Source organism: Malaclemys terrapin, chromosome 3, assembly GCF_027887155.1.
Source record: "Malaclemys terrapin pileata isolate rMalTer1 chromosome 3, rMalTer1.hap1, whole genome shotgun sequence".
In the NCBI taxonomy this organism is placed as follows: domain Eukaryota; kingdom Metazoa; phylum Chordata; order Testudines; family Emydidae; genus Malaclemys; species Malaclemys terrapin.
The window spans coordinates 201,828,407-201,850,645 of NC_071507.1; the positions used below are offsets into that span (position 1 = coordinate 201,828,407).

A 22,239-nucleotide genomic window follows, 5' to 3' on the forward strand; every position below is an offset into this window, starting at 1 on the left:
TTCCGTCCTAAGTGCAGGACTCTGCACTTGTCCTTGTTGAACCTCATCAGGTTTTTTTCTGCCCAATTCTCTAATTTGTCTAGGTCTCTCTGTATCCGATCCCTACCCTCTAGTGTATCTACCACGCCTCCTAGTTTAGTGTCATCTGCAAACTTGCTGAGAGTGCAGTCCACACCATCCTCCAGATCATTAATAAAGATATTAAACAAAACCGGCCCCAGGACCGACCCTTGGGGCACTCCACTTGAAACCGGCTGCCAACTAGACATGGAGCCATTGATCACTACCCGTTGAGCCCGACGATCTAGCCAGCTTTCTATCCACCTTACAGTCCATTCATCCAGCCCATACTTCTTTAACTTGGTGGCAAGAATACTGTGGGAGACGGTATCAAAAGCTTTGCTAAAGTCAAGAAATAACACATCCACTGCTTTCCCCTCATCCACAGAGCCAGTTATCTCATCATAGAAGGCAATTAGGTTAGTCAGGCACGACTTCCCCTTCGTGAATCCATGCTGACTGTTCCTGATCACTTTCCTTTCCTCTAAATGTTTCATAATTGATTCCTTGAGGACCTGCTCCATAATTTTTCCAGGGACTGAGGTGAGGCTGACTGGCCTGTAGTTCCCCGGATCCTCCTTCTTCCCTTTTTTAAAGATGGGCACTACATTAGCCTTTTTCCAGTCATCTGGGACCTCCCCCGATCGCCAACATTAAATCAACATTATCAATGGGCGCTTCATAGCATCAGAATAGTTCATCTTCTACACACTGGAAGGATAGAACTAGTTCCATAGAGAGTCAGGCCTGGTCTACACTACGGGTTTAGGTCGACTTTAGCAGCGTTAAACCGAATTAAGCCTGGACACGTCCACACAACGAGGCCCTTTCTTTCGACTTAAAGGGCCCTTTAAACCGGTTTCTTTACACCACCTCCGACGAGGGGATTAGCGATAAAACCGGCCTTTGCGGGTCGGAATTGGGGTAGTGTGGACGGAATTCGATGTTATTGGCCTCCGGGAGCTATCCCACAGTGCTTCATTGTGACCGCTCTGGACAGCGCTCTCAACTCAGATGCACTGACCAGGTAGACAGGAAAAGACCCGCGAAGGTTTGAATTTCATTTCCTGTTTGCCCAGCGTGGAGAGCACAGGTGACCACGCAGAGCTCATCAGCACAGGTAACCGTCATGGAGTCCTCCCAGGATCGCAAAAGAGCTCCAGCATGGACCGAACGGGAGGTACGAGATCTGCTCGCCATATGGGGAGATGAAGCAGTGATAGCTGAACTCCGTAGCAGTAAAAGAAATGGAAAAGTATTAGAAAAGATCTCCAAGGCCATGAAGGACCGAGGCCATAACAGGGACACACAGCAGTGCCGCGTGAAAATTAAGGAGCTACGGCAAGCCTACCACAAAGCCAGAGAAGCAAACGGAAGGTCCGGGGCAGAGCCGCAAACTTGCCGCTACTACGCGGAGCTGCATGCGATCCTAGGGGGTGCAGCCACCACTACCCCAACCGTGTGCTATGACTCTCTCACTGGAGAAACACACAGGGAAGACGGTTCGGGGAACGAGGAAGATGACGATGGAGGTACTGTAGGTAGCTCACAGCAGCAAGGAAGCGGAGAAACCGGTTTCCCCAACAGCCAGGATATGTTTGTGACCCTGGACCTGGAACCAGTAACCCCCGAACTCACCCAAGACCCTCAGGGCACACAGGAGACCTCTGGTGAGTGTAACTTTGTAAATATTTGTAAACATTACAAAAAAAAAAGCAAGCAAGTCTGTTAACGTGTGTGGGGATGGAGCGGAAATCCTCCAGGGACATCTCCAGAAAGCTCTCCTGGTTGAAATGGGGTGATTTTATTAAGGGGGACATTCAGAGGCGCCCGTTCCTGCTCTTCTGACCAGAAATGTTCCCCGCTGTTAACCACGCGGTGGGGGGGAGGGGTGAAGTGATCATCCCAGAGAATCGTGTGTGTGTGGGGGGGGTGGTTTACTTGTGTTTGTGCCGCATGTTAACCGGGAAACCGCAGCCCCCTCCTTTTACATTGAAACCCCATTTTAAATGGACAACCCAATTCATCCTTGATATGGGAAATGCGCTGCTGTTTGCAACCTTTCCCGCATGTTAAGAAGGTTAAAAAAGCCAAAACACTGTGGCCTACGATGGCTGCCTGCAAGCCGAAATATGCGACCTTGTAATGAAAGAGTGTACCCATTGTTCCCTAAAATGTCTTTTTTAACCACCTCTCCCTTCTCCTCCACCAGCTGCAAATGTTTCTCCTTCGCAGAGGCTCGTGAACATTAGAAAGAGAAAACGTAAGACGAGGGACGAGATGTTCACGGAGCTGCAGATGTCCGCCCAGGCTGATAGAGCACAGCAGAATGCGTGGAGGCAGTCAATGTCGGAGATGAGAAAAGCCCAACATGAACGAGAGGAGAGGTGGCGGGCTGAAGACGATAGGTGGCATCAGCTTGCAGACAGACGGCAAGAGGCAATGCTCCGTCTGCTGGAGCATCAAAGTGATATGCTCGAGCGTATGGTTGAGTTGCAGGAAAGGCAGCAGGAGCAGAGACCGCCGCTACAGCCCCTGTGTAACCAACAGCCCTCCTCCCCAAGTTCCATAGCCTCCTCACCCAGACGCCCAAGAACACGGTGGGGGGGCCTCCGTCCACCCAGTCACTCCACCCCAGATGATCGCCAAAGCATCAGAAGGCTGGCCTTCAATAAGAGTTAAAGTTTTAAAATGCAGTGTGTCCTTTTCCATCCCTCCTCCCCCACCCATCCCAGGCTACCTTGGCAATTATCCCCCTACCTCTGTAAGGAACTAATAAAGAATGCATGAATGTGAAAAAACAATGACTTTATTGCCTCTGCAAGCGGGAGGGGAGGGGAGGGTGGGTTGGGGTGGTTGGTTTACAGGGAAGTAGAGTGAACCGGGTCGGTGTGGGGGGGGGGGGGGGGTTGGAGGGTTCATCAAGGAGAAACAAACAGAAGTTTCACACAGTAGCCTGGCCAGTCACAAAACTCGTTTTCAAAGCTTCTCTGATGCGCACCGCGCCCTGCTGTGCTCCTCTAACCGCCCTGGTGTCTGGCTGCGCGTAATCAGCGGCCAGGCGAGTTGCCTCAACCTCCCATCCCGCCATAAAGGTCTCCCCCTTACTCTCACAGATATTGTGGAGCGCACAGCAAGCAGCAATAACAATGGGGATATTCTTTTCGCTGAGGTCTGAGCGAGTCAGTAAGCTGCGCCAGCGCGCTTTTAAACGTCCAAATGCACATTCCACCACCATTCGGCACTTGCTCAGCCTGTAGTTGAACAGGTCCTGACTCCTGTCCAGGCTGCCTGTGTACGGCTTCATGAGCCATGGCATTAAGGGGTAGGCTGGGTCCCCAAAGTTCACGATAGGCATTTCAACATCCCCAATGGTCACTTTCTGGTCCGGGAAGAAAGTCCCTTCCTCCAGCTTTCGAAACAGAGCAGAGTTCCTGAAGACGCGAGCATCATGTACCTTTCCCGGCCATCCCACGTTGATGTTGGTGAAACGTCCCTTGTGATCCACCAGGGCTTGCAGCAGCATTGAAAAGTACCCCTTGCGGTTTACGTAGTCGGTGGCTTGGTGCTCCGGTGACAAGATAGGGATATGGGTTCAGTCTATGGCCCCGCCACAGTTTGGGAATCCCATTTCAGCAAAACCATCCACTATTGACTGCACGTTGCCCAGAGTCACTACCCTTGCTATCACCAGGTCTTTCATTGCCCTGGCAAATTGGATCACAGCAGCCCCCACCGTAGATTTGCCCACTCCAAATTGATTCCCGACTGACCGGTAGCTGTCTGGCGTTGCAAGCTTCCACAGGGCTATCGCCACTCGCTTCTCAACTGTGAGGGCTGCTCTCATCTTGGTATCCTGGCGTTTCAGGGCAGGGGAAAGCAAGTCACAAAGTTCCATGAAAGTGGCCTTACGCATGCGAAAGTTTCGCAGCCACTGGGAATCGTCCCATACCTGCAGCACGATGCGATCCCACCAGTCTGTGCTTGTTTCCCGGGCCCAGAATCGGCGTTCCACGGTATCAACCTGCCCCAGTGACACCATGATTTCCACATTGCTGGGGCCTGTGCCTTGTGAGAGGTCTATGTCCATGTCAATTTCCTCATCACTCTCGTCGCCGCGCTGCAATCGCCTCCTCGCCTGGTCCGGGTTTCGCCTTGGCATGTTCTGGCTCTGCATATACTCCAGGACAATGTGCGTGGTGTTCATAGTGCTCATAATTGCCGCGGTGATCTGAGCGGGCTCCATGATCCCAGTGCTAGCTATGGCGCCTGGTCAGAAAAAAGGCGCGAAAGTAGTATCTGATGGACCAGGAGAAGGAGGGCGGGAGGGAGGGAGGGCCGAGTGACGACATGGCGTACAGGTACAGGAACAGGGAGAAACACAAACAACTGTCACACAGAATGGTCCCCCCAAAGATTAAACTGGAAACCCTGGGCTTAGCAGGCCGTTGATTTCACGGAGGAAGGGGAAGCAAATGAATACAGAACAAATCTATTTTTTACATCTTAAGGTGGCAGCCGACGCTGCAGCATGAGTGACAGCCATACCAGTACGATGACTATGGGTACCAATCATAATATACCATCATCTGCCAAAAGGCAAGGGGCTGCTGCTGTGTAGCAATGCAGCCCCACGTCTGCCAGCCCCACGTCCGCCAGCATCGCCCTCGGCCTCTTCTGGGTGCTTAGCAGACAATATTGGGCAATTGGCAGAAAATAGTATATTATGACTGGTAACCGTCATCATCGAGACAGTAGCATGTCTGCCCAGGTGGCCATGATTGACAGCCACTCCAGTACGACGATGACGGGTACCAGTCATAATATACCATCGCCTGGAAGGGGCTGGTGCAATGCAGCCCTACGGCTGCCAGCCCCACGGCTATCACTCATGCTACACCGTCTACCGCCAAAAGGCAGTTAGCAGCTGCTGCTGTGTAGCAATGCAGTCCCACGTCTGCCGGCACCCAGAGGACATATGGTGACGGTGAGCTCAGCTGTGCTGAGCGGGCTCCATGTTGTCTGCACAGGTAACCCAGGTAACCCAGGTAAAAAGGTGCGAATCTATTGTCTGCCGTTGCTGTGACGGGGGAGGGAGGGGCCTGACGACATGTACCCAGAACCGCCCGCGACACTGTTTTGCATCATCCGGGCATTGGGATCTCAACCCAGAATTCCAAGGGGTGGCGGAGACTGCGGGAACTGTGGGATAGCTGTGGGATAGCTACCCATAGTGCAATGCTCCGGAAGTCGACGCTAGCCTCGTACTGTGGACGCGGTCTGCCGACTAGAGCACCTAAAGCATTTTATTGTGTGGACATACACAATCGGCTGTATACAACCGATTTCAATAAAACCGGCTTCTATAAATTCGAACTAATTTCGTAGTGTAGACATACCCTCAGATATTTTGTTAAGGGCACAAGATTCTTTGTGGCAACAAGTTCATGAGGAAATCAATATTTCAAGTAGAAATACTGAAATCTATCATTACAGCATGATCTTCTTTGGTAGAAAGACCTCAATATTTATGTAAAAATGGTATTCATAATTATTTTAATGTACTCTTATGATGTTAGATTATTACAAACTTGTTTGCACCTTTACTGAATCTTAGGATGTAGTTACAATTGTTATATCCAGGATTCTTGGAGACTATACCAATGCTTGCTGCGAAGACTCTCTGACATGGAGGGTCCTAGAATGAAAATTCACACGTAAAACAGAATTTTTCCCTTTTCCAGTTCTTGAGTATGATGAATATGAGAATAAAAACATATAAATAGCCTATTTCCCAGCATGTAAAAAGTCCTTTCCTGCTGTAAAAACCAATCACGTAGCTCTTTCCTCCCCACTACCTCCAGTTGTTAATTGGCTTGGCCATGCGCTAGTTCAGCCAAAGCTACTGGGCTTTGAAACAAGAATTAATTCAGATAAGTCCTTTGTTACGTAGGAGGTAAGATTAGATTATGGCGGTGGCCCATCTGGCCTTATGTTTTATGAACATGGTCATATAAAGTTTTTGTTTTTCCCCTTTGTATAGGGATATCCCAATGCCGCTAGTCAGCTCAGGAGTGGAGCATGGTAACCTGAGAGAACTTGCCTTGGCCAGGATGAAGGATCTAGGGACAGAGGTAAAAGATCAGCAACCTTATTCCCAGGAGGAGCTCCCTGCTGGCTACACTGCGTGCCTGATTATTGTGTTTGTGAACAGGAGGAGAAAAATGGCAAAATGAGAGGAACGTGAACTATAGGAGCCAGATTTGCTGCTCAACTAAAGATAACCTGCAAAGGAAAATATTGGGGTTTTGTCCTTTTTGTTTGTTCATTTTCTGATAGGTAAAGGAATACCTCAAAGATTTTTCCAAAAGAGCTGATGTTTTGCTTGATTTCTACATTAAAAATTTAGATTTTTCCCTGCAAGATACAGGATGACCAGAGAACTAGGAGGTGTGTGACATCTTGGCTACTAAGGACATTTCTAAAGTGAGAGAGGGAAGTTTTTTATGCAGACTTTTGACAGCTTTTTAAAAAAATTATTCAACTCAAACACCTAACAGTTAGTTAGAAGAAAAGCTCTTTGCTAAGGATTTAGCGTCTTTATCCTCCTTAGTAGGGTTGAGAAACCTTCCACGGAACACTTCCAGCAAAAACAGATATGATGATGAATCTTAATATTCAGCCTATTTCTAAGAATTAAAAAAAAAGTAGGTGGGGGAAAAATCTCCTTTATACATAACAAAGCAAAAAAAGGGGCTCAAACCCAATTTTGTTTTCCATGGCAGGCTACCTTTAAAGAACTGAATCTCTAAACATTTCTACTGTGCGGATGACTATAGGTCTGAATTTACTGGGGCAGAAGCCTTGCAGCTGGTAGAGTGAGCAACCAAAACAGTTTTTCACATTGTCACTTGAAGTACAAGATACCAGTGAATTTTCCTTGCATCTACTGGAGGTATAACATTATAAATAAACAGCTTTTTTAAGGGCCACGATAGTTGGGACTGAATTCCCACAAGAAACCTAGGTATTTTAGGTATGTAGGTTCATAATTAGAGGGTGCCCAGGCTCCTCAGCTCTGCCCTCTTGGCAATTTCAGCTTTCCCTCTTTGTTCCGTCTTCGTGACTAATAATACTTGGATTACTGATTGGGGCAAAGAATTGGAGGGCACAGCCCTGAAAAATGCTGTGCACTCTCAGGACTAGGGCCCTTAATGAAGAGTGGGGAATTGTCTGTCTTCTGCATGCCATTGGTCTAGTCAGGAATTTGTAAGGCAAAGTAGATATTGTACATATGACCGTAAAGAAGGCCAGATTTAGCATAATCACCATATAAGAATAAAGCATGCCAGTTTTTAAGGTCATAGCAAAGATTAAATTATTTCACTGTATATACTATAGTCTGAGTTTGATTTTTTTTTTTTTTTAAGGCATTGTAAGGGGTGTTGGGATGCAGGTAGAGTCATTTGGATGCCTTGGAAATCAAGTTCCATGTGGGTTTAGTCTTGACTTTGGATTTTCAGGGTTTTCTTATTTGTGCTATAAAAACAGTCTGTCTTCAGAAAAGTTTTTCTCCTCAAGACTTCTCTCATGGGGCTTGGTTTGCACTGGTTACAAGAAGAGATACAAAAGACTTGTGCAAGCTACAATCAAGCTCGCTACAATGGAGTTCCGTGTCTTGTTCCCTCCGACTACCGAGGAGCTGTAAAGTTTTGTAAAGCTCCCTGGCTTTTCTCTGACACCTTGGGCCATTGGTCCCAAACCTCTCACGGTTAGTCCATCCTGTACATCTGTGGGACACTTGACCAGAGAGTTAACCCTCTACCTACATGCCGATTTTGGCATTAAAAATCAGTTACCCAGATTTACCTGCTCAAGAGTATCTCTGGCACACTAGGTTAGATTTTTCCAATTCTAGATCTCTCTGGTGAAGGACCTGACAGACTGGAAATAAGGCATACATTTTTAACAGTGAGAGTAACAATTTACCAAGGGTCATGGTGGATTCTCCATCACTAACAATTTTAAATCAAGATTGGATGTCTTCCTAAAAGATCTGCTCTAGGAATTATTGTGGGGAAGTTCTATGGCCTGTGATTTATTATATAGGAGATCAGACTAGAATCACTAGAAGATTGCAATGTTCCCTTCACCATAGAATCTATGATAATGTTAAGTCTTTCTTGCTCTTTCATATCTGTTGACTTTTTCCCTCCAAGCCCTGCTACTTGCAAATCAAATGGTACCTTTTCTCATGAGATGTAATGGTTACTCAGTGAATTGATTTTTATCAGCATGTTTTTACATTTAGCATAACGTTCTTTTTCTAAGGTACATTAGGGATGGCTCGGTGAGCATTTTTATTTTGAAGTCTATTTATTCAAATTCTACCAGTGTAAGACAGGCTATTTCAACTTAATTTTGAGCCCATGGGGTGATTGGAAATCTTAATGTATTTGAGCTGCATGTATTCCTCTGTTTTATGTAATTTTTCTCTCCCTCTTTTCCTAGTGTCGTGATGTGAGGACAAGAGAGGTTGGAATACAAGAGATTCATCATAAAGTGAGACCATATCAGGTGAGACTTGTTGCTTCCCCAGGAGCTTGCTTCAGATGTGACTTGCTGTGAAACATTTGATATGAAGGAGTTGGGACTCAATTGTACAGCCAATTCTGTAATACGCCTATGTAGCTGGCTCCAGATTTTCATCCATTTTCACAGCAGATTTGAATGTTATTGTTTAAGAAGATACATTCACATGCTGAAACTTATGTGCCACCATGTTCAATAACCTAGCGATAGCCACCTGTATTTCAGTATTCCCGCTGATGTAGCAGAATCCCCAGTTCACTCAGCTGTCTCCACTCCTTGCCCCAATTCCTTTCTTTTTTCTAGTGAAAAGTATATTTATAAAATATAGAAAGCACAATACTTGTAGGTTGAACAGAGAGAAAATTAATTGTTTGAGGTTGTATAATGTGTATATATATCCTCTATTTTTGTCACTATACCAATACCTACAATATTATAATAAAATGTGGCTGCTATCTGAAACGAATAAAAATAATAAAATCAATAAACTACAATAAAGTGTAACCAGTAAATACATATGGCTGTACATCTCTTTAGAGGATGATGCTTATATATATTGCCCTTCATTCTAGGATCTTGATGCTGTTCACAAAAATGGATGCTAACCAGTGTTCCCTCTAATTTTTCCCCACCTTCATATTGGTGCACATAACAAAATTCATGTGGTGGGGGTGGGTCCGAGGGGTTTGGAGTGTGGGAGGGAGCTCAGGGCTGGGGCAGAGGGCTGGGGTGCAGGGGTGTGAAGGCTCCAGCTGGGGGTGTGGGCTCTGGGGTGGGGCTGTGGATGAGGGGCTCAGGGCTGGGGCAGAGGATTGGGTGCAGGGGGTGAGGGCTCTGGCTGGGGGTGTGGGCTCTGGGGTGGGGCTGGGGATGAGGGTTGGGTGCAGGTGGTGAGGTCTCCAGCTGGGAGTGTGGGCTCTGGGCCGGGGATTAGGGGCTCAGAGGATCAGGTCTGGGGCCGAGGATTGTGGTGCGAGGGGTGTGTGGGCTCTGGGGTGGGGCCAGGGATGAGGGGCAGAGGGTTGGCTGCAGGGGGGTAAGGGCTCTGGGGTGGGGCCAGGGATGAGATGTTTGGGGTGCAGGAGGGTGCTCTGGGGCTATGGTGGGGAGAGGGGGTTCTCTCCAGTCCTCTCTCCCCACAGCAGTTCCTGGGCTGGGGAGGTGAGGGGAAGAGGTGCCTCTCCTTGCTGCAGGAGCTCTGGGGGTGCAGGATAGGTGCCCCCCCAGCAGGTCTGGGCTGGGGAGGCGGGGAGAGGTGCCTCTCCCTGCTGCAGGAGCTCTGGGGCTGCAGGATAGGTGCCCCCCAGCAGGTCTGGGCTGGGGGAGGGGAGAGGTGTCTCTCCCTGCTGCAGGAGCTCTGGGGATGCAGGATAGGTGCCCCCACAGCAGGTCTGGGCTGGGGGAGGGTCGCCCCTGCCGCCCCTGGCTCCAGCTTCTCCGGCTGCGCTGGTGCCAGCCCGGGGCGGGACACGCCACCCTGGCTGTACCTGGGTCTGGGCTGTTCCGGGGTTGGACCGCGCTGCCGCAGCTGGGTCCAGGCCACTCCTGCTGTGCTGCACCAGCAGGTCCAGGCGCCGTGGCCATGGCAGGTCTGGGCCGCAGACTGTGTTGGGGCTGGGGAGGGGCGCCCCTCCCCCAGCCATGGCAGGTCCCTGGGCGGGTTCCCTGAGCTCCTACGCGGCACTAAATAGGCTGCTGCAGGTCCACACAGTTTACAGGGAACTTAGATTCTAACCCTCTTTTACAGAAGGAAAAACATGCACAGAGAGGTTAAATTATGTTTTAAGATCACACAGTGATTCAAGAAGACCAGGAAATAAAATCTGTTTCCTTAGTATTCCATTCTAACCACTAGACCATGCTGCCTCCCAAAATAATTATGGCACTTCTAAAATCCAGTTTATCATCTAACAATCCACTTGTAGGATGCCTCTTTCACGTGTTGTTCTACTTTTAAACACAAATTAATCATGCTTCCTTTTCCACATTCAATCCTAGATCAGAGCTACACTTAAGTACATCTCTCAACTTCTCCACTTTGTCTCTGCATGGGGGGGCTGTCTTATTTTGCAAGCGAGGTGATCAAACCAGCGAAGTGGTTTAAATGCTGTTTTCTGCTCTTTGCTTGCCATTGTAAAGAGCCAAATGGAATAGAAAGCTAGTCATCTCACTGGTAAATGCATTATGGAAACAAATTTTATAATGCAAAATAAATTCTATCATTGATTTTTGTTGACTTCAGGCACTAGCCTCATAGGTTCAATGCAAAGCGAGACATGCAGCCACCCTCTGTCTTCCTATTGTCCTTTAGCCATTGCACAAAATATCTTCCACACAGACAAACGTGCTGTCATCAGAGGCTCTAAGCCATCTTGAGTTGTAAGCTCCATGGGTAGTTAGTGAATAGCTCACTACAGCATTTTCAAAACAATGCTGCTATTAATACTCCAACACTCCTTTTGTTAAACTGTCTCTCCTTGGTCTGGATAATGACAATCCCATGCCACTGAATCTCAGAAAAATATATCAATAGGAACCTAGAGATAAAATGCATGAAAAGCAACTTATTTATTATTTATATTACTGTAATGCCTAGGAGCTCCAGTTTTGGTCCGAGAATGCGCTGTGCTAGGAGTTGTACAAACACTAAACAAAAAAACAGTCTACAATCTATGTACAAGACAAGAGACAACAGATAGAGACAGGGGAGTACAAGGAGACAATATCGGTCAGCGTCAAAGGCAGTAGTCTCAGCACACCAGCAACCTCGCCATTGTCGAGCTTGTTGTAGGCCTCATGGCAAAGGTGAGTGTTGAGGAAGATTATGAAGGAGAGTAATTAGTAAGTTTTGCAGATATTTACAGAGAGTTCTTCCCCAGCATGAGGGGCTGCATGGGAGAAAGCACCAAGATGCTTATTTGAAAATTTAGCAAGTGGGCAATAAAACATCAGCCTGTCGCATTTGATAATTTGATCTGATGACGTGCAGTGATATTTCTCTTGCCTTTAAAAACTAACGATTTCCTTGATAGAGGAGGTAATCGTAGTTCTAATGTAATTAAATCTGTTCAGTGAATCTACTTAAGATTATATAAACATCTTTCCTTTTGTAGAAGGTTAGTAAGTTGTATCTATTTTAAATCATGATGTGTCTGTTTTTTAAAATTATTTTTAATTGGTTTTAAAAATCCATTGGAGTAAAAAATATTTACGATTGGTTATTTACAAAGCTATTTCTGGGTTCCTTTTCAATTGGTAACATTTCTCATTAGTAGAAGACAAGGCATTTGTTTGCTCTCAAAATGGCCTTGAAGTGTATGTAGTGCAAATATATCATGAATAGCCTTTAAAAAAATGTCTAGTGAATGTTTTTGCTGGTGAATGTTCTTGCTGGCTGGACAGCTTTGGAGACTAAACTCCGTCATTTATTCACAGAATGGCAACTGCATGGTCATGGCTAATGCAAACTCCGCTACACATTCTACTTAACTCTGAAGTGAATGTTTTACCTCTAGGGCAAATGGAAACTGCTCTCTCCCCTCTCTTCTCCCCCCCCCCCCCCAAAGTGTTTTAGATCAAGATAGCTATCTTGAAGTAGAATCCTAGAGGAGACGAGGCATGGGTCGTTTTTTTACCTCGATGTAGCTAGTTGAGGTCAACACTATACATACTGTCCCTTCCCAATGTTTCCCCTTCCTCCCTGATTTACCTTGACTAGCAAACTAGCATGTATCTGATAGCTCCCTTGATGCAGCATCCTATCTCAATGTAAAAACCTACCATTTTTGCAGTGAAGACATAGCCTGAAAAGTTCATTCTGTATTAGCCACTTGTCCTAATATTAAAGTCCAGGATTATCAGCAGGGGTACTAGTTATTGCTAATGCTACGTTTATGTCCCAGAAGTCATGGAAGTCACAGAATCCATGACTTCCAGACAGGGCTGGCTCCAAGCACCAGTGCAACAAGCAGGTGCTTGGGGCGGCCAACGGAAAGAGGCGGCACCTACTGCTCTTCGGCGGCGGGTCCCTCAGTTCCTCTCGGAGGGAAGGACCTGCCGCCGAAGAATGAAGCGGTGCGGTGGAGCTGCTGCCGAAGTGCCGCCTATTGCGGCTTTTTTTTTTTTTTTTTTTTTTTTTTTTTTTTTGCTGCTTGGGGCAGCAAAAACACTGGAGCCGGCCCTGCTTCCAGAGACCTCCCTGACGTTCTCTGCTTCAGCCCCAGGGGCTGCAGGACTCTGGAGCTGGCAGCCAGCCGGGCCCTGGCAGTGTTCCAGCAATAGCGACAGGGGCCCCCCTGCAGGGTTCTAGCCACAGGTGACAGGCTCCTGAGGGGGCCCTCAGGGTTCCAGTGACGGGCGACAGCCTCACGTGGCGGGGAGAGGAAGGGGGACACTTCGGGCGAGCGGCTGGGGTTGTCCCGTTTTCTCTTTGGGAAATGTCACCCTGCAGCTCCCAGACACCGTGGGCTGGGGAGGGGCCCTGAAGCTTCCAGCTGCTGCAGGCAGAAGGGGAACCCCACAGCTCCCAGCTACCACAGTGGCAGGGGAAACCATGGAGCTGCAGCAGCAAAAATCAAAGACAGGTCAGACAGTCACAGACAGGCTTCCTTGAATTTTTGTTTATTGCCCGTGACCTGTCTGTGACTTTTACTAAAAATAACCATGACAAAATCTTAGCCTTAGTTATTGCCAGTTGTTTCTTTTTTACATGGACACGTACACTCTAGGAACTGGATTGAAAGTAGGGTTACCATATTTTGTCCCTCCTAATGGAGGACACTCCCGGGGGCCCCGCCCACGCCCCCAGCCCCGCCCACGCCCCCGCCCCAACTCCGCCCCCTCCCAAAGTCTCCGCCCCCTCCCCTGCTTCCCGCGAACATTTAATTCGCGGGAAGCCTGAAGCAGGTAAGGGGGGTGTGTGTGTGGGGGGGAGGAGGCGCGGCCCAGCCCAGGCTGGCTCCCCCGGGGCTCCAGCCTGGGTCGGCTCGGGCCCTGGGGTGCCGGCCCCGGCCGCCCATCCCCGGCGGCCCGCTGCACCCCCCGGCTCCCAGCCCCGCGGGCCCGGCCCCCGGCTCCCCGATCCCGTCCCGGCTCCCCGACCCGCGGGCCCGGCCCAGCTCCCAGCCCCGCGGGCCCGGCCCCCGGCTCCCCGACCCGCGGGCCCGTCCCGGCTCCCAGCCCCGCGGGCCCGGCCCCCCGACCCCGGCCCGACTCCCCGACCCGCGGGCCCGGCCCGGCTCCCAGCCCCACGGGCCCGGCTCCCCGACCCGCGGGCCCGGCCCGGCCCCCCGACCCCGGCCCGGCTCCCCGACCCGCGGGCCCGGCTCCCGGCCCCGCACAAAGAGGCCCCGGCCGAGCCTCCCGATTTTCCCGGACATGCCCGGCTTTTGGGGATTTCCCCCCGGACGGGGATTTGAGCCCCCAAAAGCCGGACATGTCCGGGAAAATCCGGACGTATGGTAACCCTAATTGAAAGTAACCAATTCATTTCACTGTCGTTAGCTACCAGTCACTTCAGATGTTCACTGTATCTCTTTTCTGTGTCCCTTCGTCATCAAGGCCCCATTAGTAGATTTTCTTTAAATTAGCTTTTTGTATACATGATGTAGGTCTAGCTGTATATTCAACCCATATAGAGCCTCCTGTTTACCTAGGGAAGGGGGTAGAGCAGAGGATCCCATGGAGTCCCCTAGGGACCTTGCTATGCAGATGTAATTTGTCTGGCAAATGCTTAGATACTGTGAAAATGAGCACTATACAAAACTCTGTTAAAGTTGGAGATTTTTATAATCCTATTTTTTCTCCCAAGCTTTGTCATCTTATCTTTTTAGATGGCAGATTCTTGAGGACAATAGCACGGAGTACAAAGGAGTTCTACTTGTTACTGAAATAGAAATAATAAATGAGACACGTTCTTCCATTTTATTGCTTTTCCTTAATTAGGAAGCCCAGAGTTCACAAAGCTTTAAATCTAAAATCTTTTGTGTTAGCTGTGTTAATATTATTTTCTGCCTCCTTTCTTTAGCTGTGAATTAATAAAATCTGTGTAATGAGTGGGTCTTTAAATTAGGCTCTATCTTACAAGGAGAGTAGGTTTTGCCTGCATGGAGCTCATTGCAGGATCTGGGCTTTAGATTGTAAACTCTTTAGAGTAAGAATCTTGTTCTCTTATTTTTCAGTAAACTTTGATCATATTGTTGGTGCTTTATAAATAACAGGACTGCTGGATCAACTTTTAGCTCCTCTGTGAGGATCCTCTGCATATTCCTTCTCATGGGCTGCCTAGGCCAGCTCAAGCCACGAGTGTCTATATGTAGAGTCCATCTTGAAGTAATCTTCATTTTCATGATGGGAGTCTGGGCCCACCTTATTGTATTGTTATATGATGGTAGAAATCTTGGAGAACTCTGCACACATGCAAGATCCATTTGAACTTTTTCACAGATAGCCTCATCACAGTGTTGACGAAGTGAACCTTAGTCGGTGTAGTAAGTGAAAGGCCCATTTAGTTTTGGGTTGCCTACACAAAGACATATTGATCTCATGAAGCAGAGAGGTAACAGAATCTCACCATTTGGCTCTTGTGTGATCAGGTCTTGAAATAGTGTATTCATTTCTGTGTATAATGTTACCAGAAAGATGATGAGTAGGAAGGAGTTCAGAGGGAACCCCACCTCAAAGCCCTTTACTTGAGACTTTTTAAAACAGACTGGACAGAGCACTAGAAAGTGTACACACTACTATAGGGAACAACCCTGCACTGTACTGGCAGGGAAATGGATGTGGGAAATATCAGCCTAACTTTTGTTATATAGTCAATCAGAAATGTTTATGAAGTGTTTTTTTAATCTGTATGGATGAAAGGCACTGTATTAATGAGAGGTCATGCTTACTTGAATACCCGTCACTGACAGATTAGAAAAGAAGCAGTTTATTACTAATTAGAAGACCCCGATTACATTGCTGGCAAGAGGCTTTTTCTTTTCAGAGCAGTGGAGACTAGGGGCCAAATTCACACATGCTGTCAGCAAGTATAACAGTACTGAAACCAGAGCAATACAATTGTAGTCAGGTCTGAATTTGCCCTTAGATGTTTGATACCTCTGGTTGGAGAGAAGGAGCTGCTAGCTGTGATACTCTTGGAGCACCAATGGAGGTGAAGTTACCAGAGAGAGATCCAGTCTTCCATTTCTATCTTTTACAACCCCAGCTACTGTGCTGATTTGATACTTTCTAAATACCTTATGGATAGAAGTGTTCAGCACTGAAGAGTAATGATGTCCTCTCCACAAATGTATTTTTCACTGAAGTATGACACATTTTGTCTTTAGGTAAATGCAATTGCAGGTCCTTCAGCTCTTATCTACTGCTGCTAAAATCCATCTAGAATGAAATTGGGCTTTAAGAAAGCACTTCACACTTTTTCTGACCCATAACGGTTTATGGATCCATGAAATTGGTTTTGATCTATTCAACATGTTGCCTAATTATTTTTAATAGGATTTTCTTTTCCTCCTCCCCCCTCCTTGTTCTCTTTGAATAGGTTGAGTTAGTTCGAAGAGACTACGTGGCAAATGGTGGCTGGGAGACCTTCCTGTCCTATGAAGATCCAGAACAGGATATTCTGGTTGGCCTTCTGCGTTTGCGAAAGTGTTCAGAGGAGTCATTCAGACCCGAGTTGAAGGGAGGTGTTTCCATCGTTAGAGAACTGCATGTGTATGGTAGTGTGGTTCCAGTGAGCAGTCGTGATCCTTCCAAATTTCAGCATCAGGTATCCTAAGTAATCTTCATTGTCTTCTTTTGTACTCCATCCTGCCCAGCTTTTTTATTAGAAAGACTAAGAAAAATTTGTGACAATCTTGATGAGACTGGCCATACAGTTACTTTAATAAGAACATAAGAATGGCCACACTAGGTCTGAGCAAAGGTCCATCTAGTCCAGTATCCTGTCTTCCCACAGTGGCCAATGCCAGGTACCCCAGAGGGAATGAACAGAACAGGTAATCATCAAGTGATCTGTTGCCCATTCCCAGCTTCTGGCAAAAAGAATAATCTGCTGCAATAGAACCAGAATTGAATTTGATCCCCATCTTGTATTAGTATATTAAATTCCTGCCGCCAGTGAGCTTTCACTAATGTATTTGAGCACTTGCAGTTATGGTTGTTTCATGGTTGAAAACATGGGTATACTCTTTATCTCTATTGCTGTACATCCATATGATGTAGGCTCATGCATGGTGACACTAGTTCAGCCTTCAGATACTGAAAACCCATAGTTCCTACACTCTCTCTGAGAATTGAGGGGATTAATTAATCTCTAACACACAGATGCAGGAATTACATTCAGATTTTGCCTACCTGATAGGGTGAGAGGAGTGGAGCTGAAGTGAAGTTGAAGGTATATGATTCAGTCCTAAAAACATAAAATGCATACAAGGTATTTTTTAAAAATATAAAATTCTTCAACCTAACATTTTCTCCTAATCAAAGATTGTACATACCAGGGCACTTCACTATTCAGGGATAGGAAGAACACTTTCTGCTTAACATCTTGAGCACTGGTGTCTCTGAATCTACCCAAAGTAAGCGTTACTACAGTGCGCATTAGCACGTCATATGCCATGAAATCTCAATTTCCAGTCCATTTTAATTTGTTTGCATTTGGCTCGATTCAATTGATTTTTCTTTCCCTTTGCTTTTTTACTTATGATGGCCACTTTTTCTGCCCTAGGTTTTGAAATGTTAATTATTCTATAGTCAAAGCGTTCATTGTTTTTATGGCTGCCGCCTCACTGCCTGAGGTCATCACTGTCAAACAAAGTGTTGCATCCTAATGCATTTACACAGGAAAAGATTATTAAATAAAAGGAAGTTAATTTAAAACATCAGTCCTGAGGCTTTCTGGTGCAAAGAATAAATTGATTACTTTTTTCTTTTTTTATGCTTGATCTAAAGGCTCAGAATTTACCAGCACAAGATCAAATTCACACTCTTCCCATAATAGGCCAAAAGATATTGTAGGTAGCAGAGGGATGATGCATGTAATTTTCATGAGAAAGTCACTGGAAGGAAGTAGTGTGAGAAAGCAAGTGAAGTGTATTTGCTTTCCACCTACATCTTAATATATTTTAGGGTACCTGTGAAATGGGGTCAGGGATTTTTCCACAGCTCTGACCAATGAGGCAAGACTGGTAGATTTTACTAAAGAATCTTACCAAAGCATGTAAACTGATATAAATTTTTCAAAAACAAAACTTGAGATGAAATCTCCTATATTTGGTGGTAACAATGTTTTTGACATATGCTCCATTTAAATACTTCCAACAAATAAAGAAGCAACAAAAGATATCACATTCTCATTATGACTATTTCATTTTAGATTTCAGTACTAAAAATCTCTTGAACTGCATAAAGTTATTTAAAAAAACAAAAGCAAAATCATCTAATTTTTGCCCTTCATTTTTATTCTACCCACTATGCAGCAGGCTATGATGCACAAAATATGATACAGAGGCAGCAAAGAGATTTCAAAACAGTCTAAACATGTTGTAGAATTGTGTGTGGAGGGGCTCTTCCTTTGTAATGAAAGCTTCCAGTAGCACCCACTTTATGCTAGGAAGTTTATCAACATAAAAGAAGGCATGGTTCATGCCCCAAAGAGATTACTGTGCACTTTTACAGTGCTTTTCATCTTAGCATCTCGATGCTTTACAAACATTAAGCTTCATAGTACCACATGAGGCAGGAAGAATAGTCCAGGGCTGTGGGAGACCCAGGTTCAATTTTTTGTTCTACCACAGACTTCCTACGTGTCCAAGGGCAAGTCACCTAGTCTCTCTCTGCCTCAGTTCACCATCTGTAAAATGGTCATAACAGCACTGCCCTACCTTACGGGGGTATTGAGGATAAATACATTAATGATTGTCACGTACTCAAATACTAGGGTGATGGGGGGCGGGCATATAAATATCCGAAACAGATCCATTTTATGAATGGGTAAAGTGAGGCACACAATTTAAATGACTACTTCAGGGTCAATGAATTATTGAAAAAGCTAGAATAGAATCCAGTCATTCTGACTTGCATTCCTTTGTTCTGATCACTAGACAGTACTTCCTGCTCCCCTTCTGAGCACAGGGGAAATGTCAATGAGGGGAGGAGGAGCTTGTTTCTCCAGCTAGTTCTAGGAGACTTGTACCAAGTTGAGTAAATCTGTGGTTTTAGCCTTGTTCTTTGACATTAAGAAGCAGTCAGATGTGAAAAGACTCTAAAAGAAATTACAGTTTATACCTATCAGTAACTTCCATTGAAGAAACTTTTGAGTGTTTCACCATTATAAAGGTTAATGTTTGCTGCAGTGCTCGTCTCAAGTACTCAAGCTGTTATTCTTTTCCTTCCCTAGTTTTTATCATTTTATCATTTTCTTCCCCTCTCATTTCCTCCTCTCTAGGGATTCGGTATGTTGCTAATGGAGGAAGCAGAAAGGATAGCCAAAGAAGAACATGGGTCATGGAAAATTGCAGTCATTTCAGGTATCTTTGCTTAATTCTTCTACAAAACTTAATCTACAAACAAATTAAATAGAAAAAAACTTTGTTAATGCAGAGTTAAGATCTCCCGGTGATAGCTTGTGCCCTTCCAGAATGTCGAATTCAGCAAAACTCAAACTTGTGGAAACCAGGTTAAGGTGAATGCCTCTGTAACCTTAACTCTGCCCCCTGAAGCAGGCAGTAACCACTGGGAATTATCTACATGCGCACCAACTTCATTCACTGTGATAGATGTAACTATTGAATTGTGGAAGAATAAGTGGGAGCAGCTTGGAAGAGCTGCAATTATGATATGAGGAGATCTGGGTCTGAGTACCCCCATGTGTGTTATCAAGGGAAAGAGGCTCATATGTACCATGAGGTTCCAGTCTGCCTCATTTAATACAGAATTGTGTAGGTTGTGTCAGTAGGCGGGCACTGGAGTCTTCTTGCCGGAGGTATTGTCAGCAGTGAGGTGGGATATTGAGAGCAGGCCGTGGATTTAATGATCGTCAAGGAAAAGTGTAGGTTTAGGTCATATCCTGTGTGCATGTGTGAAGGTATTACAAAAGGGTATGAAGTGATTGTTAAATTTTACAAGTGTGGTACTCTCTTGGGGGGGAAAGGGTCAGTGTTTGAGCATAGGTCCAGTGTAGGTATCTCCTGTCCAGTACAGTGAAAAGACAAAATGAGAATGTGTGTGTTAAGGGCATAGTGAGGCATTGCTCAAAGAGGGTATAGTTAAGGTTGCCTGGGCATTTACCTTAATTGTGTAGTTCCTGGCTTTCAGCAGTTTGAGTTTTGCTGAAGTTGACATTGTGGAAGGATACAAACATCACCAGGTAACCTTTATTCTGCGTTAACAAAGTTTTTTGCCATTTAATTGCCTAATTTTTTAAACCGAAAAGAGAAATGTTTGTTTGCAGGAATTAGAGGTCATTTAGACAGTTGTTTGTTCTCACCAAGGTTTGTAGTTGATATGGTACTGGGGGTAGGTAATAATCAAAAAACCTGGCTTTTATATTGTGCTGCTTTTCATCAGTAGATCTCAAAGAACTTTACATCATTATCCCCATTTTACAGATGGGAAACTGAAGCACAGAGAGATGAAGTGACTTGCTCAAGGTCACGTAGCAGGCCAGTGGCAGAGCTAGGAATAGTCCCAGTCCAGTGTTCTTTCTACTAGGCCACACGGTTGCTATGTGATTCCTCAATCCCCCTCCTGTACATTTTGTTATAGTGGAATGGGCGTAATGGTCATGTTTTGAAATGTTTGTCATGTGTATGCAGTGTTGTTGTAGCCATGCCAGTCCCAGGATATTAAAGAGACAAGGTGGGTGAGGTAATATCTCTTTATTGTTGGTGAGAGAGACTAGCTTTTGAGCAATGTGTAGTTGCTAACATGGCCAGTGAGAGAAATCTCATTAATGGTCTATGTCCATTTTTATTACATGATTGTTACAGTCACTTTAAGCATGAGAGAGACTGGTGTGTCTCTCCTTCTCTACGCCCCACCCCACCATTCCCTGCAACATGTAGCTACTCCTTCACACCCCCACCACACACACATTTCCAGGTCCCCCATCCCAATCCAGTTCAATTAAGCCATTAGTTAGCACTGTAGAAGCCATAAATGTGTAAGAAGTTGCTCCTTGCTTGTCTCCTGCTGTATGTTGCTGTGTAGACATATCACTGGCCTCAGTTTACGGGGAGGTCACATACTATCTTAGGCCTGGTCTGCGCTTAAATTTTAAGTCAACATAGCTACGGTGCTCAGAGATGTGAAAAATCCACACCCCTAGCACCGTAGCTATGACGACCTAACTCCTGATGTAGATGCAGCAAGATCAATGGAAGAATGCTTCTGTCACCCCAACTCCATTACTTGAGGACATGGGTGTTCCTACAGTGATGGGGAAAAAACCCTACACCGGAGTAGGTGGTGTCTATGCTATGGGGTTATGTTAGCGTAGCTACAGCATCATAGCTACACCATTATAGTCCCCATAGTGTAAACGTGGCCTTAAGTATGTAGCCCAAGCTGCACACTGAGCTGGGTCCCTCACTCCCACTGCCTAATCCCAGCTTGGACTCCTGCCCCTCAGTCAGTCTTCTCCAGCCATGCCCTGGGTCCACCCAATCTGCCCCTCATCCAAACCGGGCCACCCCCACGCACCCTGCTCAGCCTCCCCTCCCCACCCAGCAGTGATGTGTTTTTTATCTGAAATCCAAATGAATAGTTGTTTAAATTTGTGTTGTCTTTATTCCACAAACTCCAGATCCCAGCTCACATAGAGGGACAGTAAGAGGGTCTCAGATCCCTGGAGAGGGGTAGGACTTCCCCCAGATCCTAGCACACACACACCAGGAGAGAATTCAGGGTTGACAGGCCCCTAACCCTAAACCCCCAACTTCCTCTGCTATCCTTACATTCGCCAACCCCTCCCAGTTTCCTAGACCCTACTTCCTCCACCGTACCTTAGCCCCAAACTCCTCTTCTCTGCCCTACCACCCACTCCCCATCACTGTGTGCATTGAAACCTTGCCATAGGTAGTACAGGATCAATCCCAAGTTATACCTGGTTATTAAATCTTCAAAGGCAAAGCTCTTTAAGAACTTCAGTACTGCAAATCATAATTATACCACAGTGTTAGTTATGGATTGCACCCTGGAAAGGGTTTATCCTTGGCTCATCCCAAGTGTCTCTTGTTATTTGCCTTTTATTGAAGACGATGAGTAGCAGGTACTCAAACATCAGGGAGTCAATTCTTCAGCGTCTCCATATTTTGATGCATTTATTTGGAGATTCCCTCCCCCCCAAATAATGAGTAAATTTGGTATTTCTAAAAATGATGGAACAACAGGACAGGCAGATCCCCAGAGAGCCTTAACAAAGCACCTCGCTCCTGACCAGCAAGACTCTGCTTCAGAATGTAATCCTGGGATTCTCTTTAGTGCACACTGGGAGCTGGTAGTCTCTGAACCAGTCTGTGAATTAGCATCTAATATGGACCATGAGGGAGAGATCATCCAAATTCTGGTTTACTTCTGTACTAA

At 46.1% G+C, this 22,239-nt stretch overlaps 1 protein-coding gene across 4 annotated transcripts in view; it reads left to right on the top strand.

Annotated features, from left to right (window-relative positions):
- The window catches only part of ELP3 (elongator acetyltransferase complex subunit 3), a 131,490-nt gene that overhangs the window by 83,197 nt on the left and 26,054 nt on the right, over positions 1–22,239 (top strand). For all 4 annotated transcript variants that reach the window (XM_054023191.1, XM_054023190.1, XM_054023193.1 and 1 more), the window contains 4 exons: positions 6,104–6,194; positions 8,572–8,637; positions 16,196–16,423; positions 19,103–19,184. In XM_054023191.1, the coding sequence (XP_053879166.1) occupies positions 6,104–6,194; positions 8,572–8,637; positions 16,196–16,423; positions 19,103–19,184 (467 nt within the window). The remainder of the gene's footprint in view (positions 1–6,103; positions 6,195–8,571; positions 8,638–16,195; positions 16,424–19,102; positions 19,185–22,239) is intronic.